General features: G+C 52.0%; 2 protein-coding genes across 3 annotated transcripts; one reads left to right on the forward strand and one right to left on the reverse strand.

Annotated features, from left to right (window-relative positions):
* The first annotated feature begins 303 nt into the window (after positions 1-303).
* On the forward strand, positions 304-3,815 carry TAF13 (TATA-box binding protein associated factor 13). 2 transcript variants are annotated; one of them, XR_014230406.1, is made up of 5 exons: positions 304-380; positions 522-600; positions 1,009-1,106; positions 2,018-2,368; positions 3,717-3,815. XR_014230406.1 is itself a non-coding variant. In XM_082332085.1 (4 exons), the coding sequence occupies exons 1-4, from the start codon at positions 354-356 to the stop codon at positions 2,186-2,188; spliced, it is 375 nt and encodes a 124-aa protein (XP_082188211.1). In that variant the 5' UTR covers positions 304-353; the 3' UTR covers positions 2,189-2,656. The 2 variants fall into 2 exon arrangements, 1 of the variants encoding a protein (XP_082188211.1); XM_082332085.1 differs by lacking the exon at positions 3,717-3,815 and having other exon boundaries at positions 2,018-2,656.
* Positions 3,652-9,165, reverse strand: RMP64 (ribonuclease MRP subunit p64; the record flags this gene model as incomplete). The annotated part of the gene is made up of 9 exons (XM_082336630.1): positions 3,652-4,048; positions 4,510-4,760; positions 5,140-5,201; positions 5,926-6,287; positions 7,213-7,290; positions 7,635-7,766; positions 7,876-7,952; positions 8,765-8,943; positions 9,075-9,165. The coding sequence occupies 9 exons, from the start codon at positions 9,163-9,165 to the stop codon at positions 3,652-3,654; spliced, it is 1,629 nt and encodes a 542-aa protein (XP_082192756.1).
* Positions 9,166-9,371: the final 206 nt, after the last annotated feature.

Raw genomic sequence — 9,371 nt, forward strand, 5'->3', positions numbered from 1 at the left:
CGCGAAGAAAACACGCCGTATTAACAACACGCTGTATTAACAACCCCCGGACGCCGAAGCCGCTGACAGGGACGCCGGCCTCGCAGCAGCAACCGCAGTCGCTGCACCTCAGCGGCCGCCCCCCGGGCGAGGCGGCGGTGCCTTCCTTCTCGCCGGCGGAGCAGCCGGTTCCTCGGAGACACCCGCGCGTTCCGGCGTCGCTCGGCGGGGCCCGGGCGCCCCGAGAACCCGCCGGGGAGCGGCGGGGCCGAGCGGGGCCTCCGCCGCCCCGGAACCCGGCGGCCTCCGCGGCAGGAAGGGCGCGGCTGCGGAAGCGGAAGCCCTTCCGCCCCGCCCGGAAGCGCCCGGCGGCCATGGCTGACGAAGAGGAGGACGCGCCGGTGAGTGGCGGCGGTCGGGGAGGCCGGAGGGGACGCCCGAGGCGGGGCTGGGGGGCGGCGGGAAGGGAAGGGGTCGGGCCCCGGCCCCGGCCCCGGCCCCGGGGCGCTGACGGCGGCCTCCGCCCCGCTGTACCCGTGTAGTTCGAGGAGGACGCGGAGGAAGCCGGCGGCGGCCTGGACGGCGGGCAAGGCAAGAGGAAGAGGCTGTTCTCCAAAGAACGTGAGTCGAGCCGGGCGCGCCGGCGGCTCCCCGCGGCTCCGGCCTTCCCCCAGACACAGCTGAAGCTCGGCTTTCCCTAGCGAAACAGCGGCTTTCATTCGGTGCCCCGACTGCGAGCGCGGGAAGCTGTCGCGTAGGCCCCCCCCGAAAATACTGCTAACGCATCCTCTGAACCTAACCGTGCCCAAAGTCAGCCAGCCGTCAGTATTTGGCTGGCTAAATGCACGTTTAGTCTGTCATCAGGCGCGCTTTTCTGTACGTACAGCGCCGGCCTTTGCTGGCTTCTGTCCGCCTGCTCGTTTGCTCTCTGTTGCTGCGGGCCTGCCTCGCCCGAGGGGCGAGGCCGCCGTCCCGCCGCCCGGGCTGGCGGCGCCCAAGGAGCCTGAGGCCGAGTGTTTCTTTCTGCAGTGAGATGCATGATGTACGGATTTGGGGATGACCAGAACCCTTACACGGAATCAGTGGACATTCTTGAGGACCTGGTAATAGAGTTTATCACAGAAATGGTAAGTCAGCTCTGGACAGCGTGGTCAAAACGTCCTCGCTAAGACTTCGGTCTTCTGAAGGCCAATACCTCTGACTCAAATACTGTGTTATCCCAGGCCCAAAACTTTGATGCTAGTAGGAAAAAGCTGAACTTAAACTTTGCTCTTCCAGGATTAAGGCAAAATTCATGCATCTTGCTCCCTGTGGATTTAGAACAGAGTCTGAAGCCCTTAAGTAGCAGTTAGATGAGTATTGGCGGGGAGGGGGGAATACACGGCCGACTTGGGGGTTCCCTGTGGCATCGCTGTACGTGCAGCTGACAAACGACAAGGCTCAGCTTTGAAAGTCTGTCGACTTCTTGTGTGCTCCCGGTGTCTTTACATGGATGGGAACGTAGCTCTGTGCTACAAACGAAACGCGAGCTTCTGGGGCCTGAAGCCATCGCTCTTCCAGACATCTGGGTGCCGTTTGAAAATTTGTTTTGTTTTTTTTTTTTTGAAAACAGTTATTCCTACTGTTTGTGGATCCCCTTTTGAAAGGTTGGCCTTGCCTTCCCTCATCAAAATGCCCTAAACTGTCCTGTGGTGCAGGTACTTCACACTGCTTCCAAGTTCTGCCTGATGCCCTTTGTCTTCAGGCACTCTGCAGGCTGGGTGTCCTACGTGCAAGCTGGCTTTAGTTTGGATGTCGTTACTCTTACGTGTACGTAGTGGTATGCGCTGGGTGTAAGCGACAGGCAGCTGGGGACAGCGGGGCCACAGTAAGTCCGTGGTTTACTGCAAAGTTCTCGTGCGACTAGGACGGTGGTGCCCAGATCCTGCAATTGCTTACTTTTTGACTATAAAATGACAAGAAATAAAGTGGAATGGAGAGCTTAAAAGAAATTAAGGGGCAAAGGAACCCTCCTGACTTTCTTCTTTTCCTCTAACAGACGCACAAGGCCATGTCAATTGGGCGGCAGGGTCGTGTACAGGTTGAGGACATTGTCTTTCTAATCCGCAAGGACCCCCGGAAGTTTGCCAGAGTTAAAGACCTCCTAACTATGAATGAAGAACTGAAACGAGCCAGAAAGGCCTTTGATGAAGCCAACTACGGATCCTGAGTCTGTGCGCAGGCTGCACTGGGGCATTCGTTACTTGGGCGCCAGCTGCCCGAAAGGGAGGAATGTCGCCTCTGGTGTGCGGAGGGGTTATTCAGCATGGAGGTCACTGCTGGGATGCCTGCCCTCGCTCCCAGCCTTTTCTGAAAAGTATTCAAGCAGTTGAATGTTACCTGATTGATTGTATGTGGGTTATTTAAGTATTTTTATACCGTTTTATGAAATAAGAGCTCTAAAGATTCTTGTAATGGCAGGAGGCCTGTTTGAAGTAGGACTGTGTTGAATCAGATATCTAGAGGGCTAATGATGGGTGATTCTCTACAACGATTTCGGTTACCACTGGGTATTTCTGTGACAGGGAGCCTAGAAAAGGGATCTTGGTTAACTGCACAAAGTCTTCAAGGCCAAACTACTATGGAAGTTCTGCCCTTTGCTCTGTCTACGTTCTTTGAATAAAACATTTTAAGTTTGTGCCCACTCCTCGTAACTAAACTTAAATTGATCCGTTCACACAAGGTGCATAATACAGGGGTTTTGGTGCTTAACTGGCTAGGAAGGTTATTTTTTTCTTCTGCTCTTTTGGTTTTTACCAATATTAAGCCTAGGAAATTGAAGTTAACCTATTCCAGATTTACTTGCACTTACAGCTTTTCCTTACCCCTGCAGAGCACCTGGCAGGTGCTCTACAATAATGCAGATTCCTGTTTTTCATTCTGAGACAATTTTTTCTTAGTATTTCCTGGTGATCCTGATCTTGGAGCTTAGTTACAATCAAGAGCCTGGCAGAAAGCACTAACCCCAGTCCTTGTTCTAACATTATTTCATTAATAGGAGTAGCTGCGCCTTACAGTACCAAGCAGGCAGAAATTGCACTTAGGTTAAAAAGACTTCAGGACAGTGAGAAACGTGTTCACTAGTCAGGAGTTTACTGTTTCAGGCCACAGCTGCGCTTTCCCCTGTTTCTGGGGCAGCTCAGAGGCAGTAGGTCCAGTTAACGTCTCATTTCAGGACAAGGGTAACAAATGCTGGACAGCGATAATACCGCAAGTCGAGGCTGTCCCCTATACAAGCAGTGCAGAAGGAAGGGTGTAAGACTGCTTCCTTGGAAAAGTGGCAGCAAGGCTTTTGTCCTAAGCAGCAGTAAGTGATCAGCTGTAGCTTCCACTGTGGATTCGACAGCAGCACTTAACGCGTGGTCAAGCAATAGAGAAGAGGCACTGAGTAAGGGTAACTCTGTTCCTAGACAGGGCTAGGTAAGAGGATGAAGGCGAGGCAGCTGTTTGGAACACCCTTCTGTTTAAAAAAAAGCTGTTTTACAAAAACATAATTAAGTAGTTGCTGCTTTCTTAGCAGAAATCAGGGTGTGAGTTACCAAGACACCATTAGGGTTCTGAGGATTTTATTTAAAAAAAAAAAAAAAAAAAAATTGGAATGACTTGACCCCTTTCCTCCTTGCAAGTCCGGGGTCAGACACCCATTGCTGCAAAAATAGAATCAATATCCATGTTCTCAGTAGCTTCTTTCCACACAGGGCCAGGGCTTCCTTCCAGCAGCAGCCGCTTCGGAGCCCCTGCTGCGCTCCGTTCGACACAGCCCGTATCAGCACTGGAACGCCCTTCCCACCTCGGAGGCCCCTCCTGGTAAGCCGGGGGGACGAGCGATGCGCTGTTCTCACAGACCCCAAAAAGCTCGGAAGGTTTTTGCCCAACAGTCTTCAGAGTTCTCTTCAAGCGGGCGGATGATTTGATCCTCCTTCGACAGAACCGCGCCCCGAGGTACCGCTTCGGCCAGCGTGCGTTTAGTGACCCGTATAGGAGGTATTTACGGACAGATGTTTTGACACAGCACAGTTTTTTCTTCAAGCTTAAGGGGAGGAAGGTGCACAAAACATAACTTTATCAGCTGCTGAAGCGTTATTTCATTTGGGGTTTGGAGAGATTTGGTTATTAGCCTTCTCTATCACGTTCCTTGTCATACCAAGGAGATACAACAGCACCTTGTACAATAGTAGCCAGGCCATTCTGAAGAAAGACAACACCCCTTGCATCGTATAATCATTACCATTAAACATGCACATGATTTAAGTTGCACTTTCATCCTCCCTCTTAAGTATCTGTGCATTTGTTAGCCTTTTAAATCCTTTCACAAACGACTGAGGCTAAGCAGAATGTTCATGTCAGAGCATCCAGTCACCTGAACTAGTGATCGCATCTGAGTTTAAATAGAATGGGTTAGACCACTGCGTTTCTCTACACTGTAGCAAAATACATAATATTAAAATGTAAAGCGTCAGATCCGGAAACGCTACGCCCATGCAAAATTACCTGCATCCTTGAGCCTCCACGTGGTGCAGCCGGTTGCTTTTCAGCAACTTATTACGCAGAAAATAAGCTGCTGACTTGAATTTGTTGCCTTTGCACCACAGAATAGCTTTTCTGAGTGCCTCTGACAGTTCCCCGAATGACGTAGCTGTTTGGACCATCTGTACAAGAGATCCAGCATGCTGCGATTTTGCTATATGAGAGGAAAGCGATGCCAACTTTGCTTTAAAAGGTGTTGATGCAAGGCTTATACCCTGAAAGAAAGAACAACAGAAATAGATAGTCTTTTAAGAACATGACATGCCTGATCCTCTCTGCTGGAGAGGAGCAGAGCACTGATGTTTTTATGAGAACATTCCTTATTTTCTAAGAAGAAAGTGGAAGAGCAGCCTTGTTTTGTGGGATACAAGAAGAGGCAGATAATTAGAATTTGTATTCCTGTCTACTCAAATTCCTAAGCAGAAATTAGCAGTGATTTTTCAGTGCAAAGCTTCCATGCTAACTTGGGTTGTTAGACAAGCAAAAATAAGGCAGGGAAAGGGGACGTTTTCAATCAGGGATATCATGTTTTGAGTGTTAGGGTCTTTAAAGTTAAAAAAAAAAAAAGAAAGTGTAAAATGGTACCGCACAAACCTCTTGTGTTGGCGGTCTGGATGGTCTAAGTAAGCTCTTCACATCAAACCCCAGGTGCTTCCCTACAAAGAGAGAGGAGAGTTCCCATTATGAAGTAAAGACAGTTTTAAGTCTTTGCACAGAGACCCTGCAATGCTTTGCCCCACTGAGCTCCCAGAGCTCCTGCTGTCCCAGCAGGCTCACACCTGTACTCCACATTTCCAGGCAAAATCCAGGGGACTACACTCATCTCGCACGGCAGCTGGCAGGGGGTGAGGAGGATGCAGAGATTTACAGATGGCTGCAAAGAACAACTTAATGGGTAAAAGCTTCACGCAAACACCTGGATGCCTGCAGTCACCGGCCACAGCCCCGAGTGCAGGGGAAGGCTGGGGCACAGCCCAGAACCAGCAAGCACAGGATATTCGCATCCTATACTTACACCCTTACTGACTCTTGTATGGGCTGCAGACAGCGCCCGTAGCTTCCCTCGCTATCCTTGGGCCCCAGCTAGGCAGAAGCAGGAAAATACAAATATTTACAGGACCTGGATACTGCATTCATTACCTGCTTCTCTCCAGGCAGTATCATATTTAAAACAAAACACCTCACAATACTGACATTATCCACAACTTTATACAGGCAAGGGCACATGCAGCATTCTCCTCCTCTTCCAAGGACAGGAGAGGGGAGTTTGTACCAGAACCGCACTCTGGGGGTAGCAGAAGCGCTTGGCTCTGTTGGACCGAAGTTGCGGTCGGTCTCTGAGACGTCAGAAACCAGTAGCGCTGTGGCACAAGGCTTTACCTCTGCTGGCTCTTGTCACCAGAACTGGCTCTCCGATGTCCGCGGGGCGTGGGGTGCTACAGCTTTCCACAGCACTCATGCAGGTCACAAAATTTCTCTTTTTCCCAACCTCCGACACTGCCTCTGGCATCGTTGGGAAGAGCTTCTTCAGCCAGCCGGTAGGTTTTTTTGTTGTTAGCATTCTAGCCTTTTGCTTCTTCACCTCAGAAGAAACGTTAACTCCAAGGAAGTTACTGATATCGGAAGGGAAGGTAAACCCCTTGACGTAAGGCATCTGTTGGGCCTGAGATACCAGATGCAGTGATGTCGACAATGTGCCATACAAGGACATGAGGCTCTGCAATACACACCTGTACTGAATCCTGGAGAGAGAAGACAGGAAGGTATGGGGCCTCCTCTAGCAAAACCTCGTGCTCACTGAACGACTGCCTTCGGCTCGAGCGGAAGAGCTGATGGAAGAGTTGCCAAGCTGCCCTGTCCCTGTTCCCCCTCAAGAGAAGCTTATCTTTTTACACTCCATCACCATGCTTTCCTTAATATTAGTCTGAGCTTTAAGGAACCGCTCAAGATCAGAATGTAGGAGTGACTTGAGTAGTAAATCCCCGGTCAGGAGCCCCTCTGCTTTCCTAGAGCTTTGCCAAGTGCCACACCTGGGACTCATCAGGTTCTCGGGTCACATCCAAATCATTTGACACGAGCTTTTTCCCCAAAAGCAACCTGTACCAACTAAGGACAATGGCGCTAGCACCGATGCTGTACAATCACCTGCTCTGCTTTACCGGGGAGACAGATTTCTTGTGCCAAAGAACGTTTTGCTGAGTTCCTCTGCACAACGCTGTTACTCCTTCAGCTACAGACAGCAGCGACTTTCTCGTACTGAGAGAGACCAGAGCCCCAATTTCTCTGGAAAACTCAGCAGTGTTATAGAACAACTTTATCCCAGCCTCTCCATTTCAGCATGAGGCAGGACTTACTGCGTGCTGCAAAGAGCACCGGATTTAGTGTTTGTGGCAGGCTGGCATTAACACTGTGATTTTATTAGTGCTACATAAAGTTTGCTATGAACCAAGAACAAAGCCTTCCATAACAGCGTGTAAGAAGTTTCTCTCCGCTTACGCAACTCTTCAGGTGCTAGAATCCAGTCCAAAAGGACGGAGGGACCCTCCTCTTCCTCCTCCCAACTGAATAAAGCTCGCTCAGCAGCAAGGCCTAATTACAAGCCCTCCTCCCTGACAGGCACGTCAAACAGACAGACAACAAACAAGACAGACTTTTGAATACACAAACCATAGCCGGCTCAACAACCCCGAAGCCACGGTGTTCAAAAGTATGAATTCTTCCGAGCAGAGATGTTTAACGGACAAGCTGAAGATTACACCAGTTAAGGATAAAAAATAAACAGCAAGTAATGAGACTTGCTGAACGCACCAACTAGAGGCAATTCACAAGGCAATATCCTGGATAATCTGGGAGATGAGTATCCGAACGTTGGGTTGCTCAAGGCCGGAACAGCAGCCAGCCAAAAGCCTGAGGTTCCTACATAATAACTTGAAAATAAGATGTTTGGCTATCAAAGAAACTCCAAGTTGCACGTATGAATTGCACAGTTGAGTCCATCGGCAATAGAGGGCCTACAGCAGACCTAGTTTTGGTCTCAGGAGGTGCTGCCGGTGAACTGTAAGAATGTTTTCATGGTGAAAAAAGGATACAGAAAAGCCTTACAGCAACAGTCCAGTAGACGCAGTATGAGCTTGCAACCTCCCAACACCTTCAGAGCCACTGTTTCCAGCATAGGCTGGCTGGGAACTAAGCACTCTGCATGGGCTTGGGGTGTATTTTTCCTGTGGTGACACAAGGATGAGGAGATGGTTATGATCTCGTGTTCCCCTCCCCCTTAGCTCTGCAGACTGAGTTAATGGATAGCATAACATACGGGATCGTGACACTTACTTGGGAATCAGTCCTGCCAGAGTTTCAATGCAGCCCACCAAGTTCATTTTCCATAGGCGCTTCAAGCATTGTTCTACCTAGAAAAAAAATGAAAACGCCTTTGACTGGTATTTTGAGAGATGGGAGTGCCTTGGTCTAAGAACTGTCACTACATTAAGTGACACTTTCCCCTTATCAGTTTAACAGCATAAATGGCAGGTTTGTGCGATGGAATGTGCTGGTACGTTCCTATGCCTGCGCTATGATGAATAAGATCCCTTTATCACACTACTGTGAATATGGAATTAAGCGAAGGGCTGGAGTAGGCCATTGTTAATTGCTGTGGCATGGTTTCCCCGGCTGTATACAATGGCCTTTGGTACTGGCTTTCAAGAACAAAAATGCATAAACAAATCAAGAAGGTAAGAACGGTTCCTGTTGTATTGCAAAAGAGTTATTTGAAGATACTGACAATCCCTTTACTGGAAAGCTGGTAAGGAGTTCATTTTTCATCTTAAAACAGAAAGTGCCTAATAGAGTAGCCTAGGATTATTCTTCCCTCCTCCTGTTGTTACAATTAATTGAAAATGAAATCCCCGTGTTACTCATATATTCAAAGGTACATAGTTGTACCTGCTTCAGGCCTCAGCGTGAGTTTAAGAGACCGAGTACTGGTTCCACAGGGCTGGAAAGCAGAAATCGCACTGGCCGCAGAGCCAGGAAACCCACTGAACTAAACCGTGAGGAGGCGTAAAGACGACCGCAGTGCACCCGCTCCAAAACACTTTCTGCACGACGCTCCAGGCACCCAGCCCCGCTCCCGAGGCCTTTCAGGGACCGGTGACGGGGGGGGCCGGGGCGCAGCGCCCAGCTGCCGGGTACCTGCCGACCGGCCGGGGCTGCTCCTCACCTGCTGCAGGGCCAGGTAGGGCCGGTGCCGGAGCAGCCTGCTGTGGTAGACGTAGAGCACGGCCCGCAGGACGCGTCCCTCGGCGGCCAGGCCCGTCCCGGACAGCCGCTCGCCGGCCGCCTCGCACCGCCGCCGCAGCGCCGGCAGCCACCTCACTGCGGGGGGGAGACGGGCACCGCCTCAGCGCCCGCCGCTCCCCCGCGCCCGGGCCGCGCGTCCCCCCGCGGGCCCGCCCCGCCAACCGCCGCGGCGCCCGGCACCGGCTTAAAACCCTGCCCCGCCCGGCCCGGCCCGGCCCGGCGCCCGGGACCTGCGGGGTGCTCGGCCGGCAGGGCCACCGTCGCGCTGCTCGCCGGCCACGGCAGATCCAGCCGGTTCCACGCCGCCTCGGGCGCCGCCATCTTCCCCGCTGTGGAGGCGGCGCCGCGCAGGGCGGGAGGGAGGCCGACCGCGGGCGGGCCCGTGCCGGCGGGGCCCCGGGGCGGGGCGGGGGCGGGCCGGGCCGGGCCGGCGGGCTGCTCCCGGGGCCTGGTGGGCCTGCGCCCCTTCCTCGGGCCGCGGAAGGGAAGCTGCCGGGCTTCCCCGGGCAGGGCCGAGCCTGGGAGCA

This window comes from Platalea leucorodia (assembly GCF_965183815.1).
Source record: "Platalea leucorodia genome assembly, chromosome: 2".
NCBI lineage: Eukaryota > Metazoa > Chordata > Aves > Pelecaniformes > Threskiornithidae > Platalea > Platalea leucorodia.

Coding starts and splice junctions, on each gene's coding strand:
- TAF13 (XM_082332085.1), top strand. CDS start 354: ATGGCTGACGAAGAGGAGGACGCGCCG. Junction 601..1,008: donor GAGGCTGTTCTCCAAAGAAC/GTGAGTCGAGCC, acceptor TTCTTTCTGCAG/TGAGATGCATGATGTACGGA. Junction 1,107..2,017: donor TAGAGTTTATCACAGAAATG/GTAAGTCAGCTC, acceptor TTCCTCTAACAG/ACGCACAAGGCCATGTCAAT.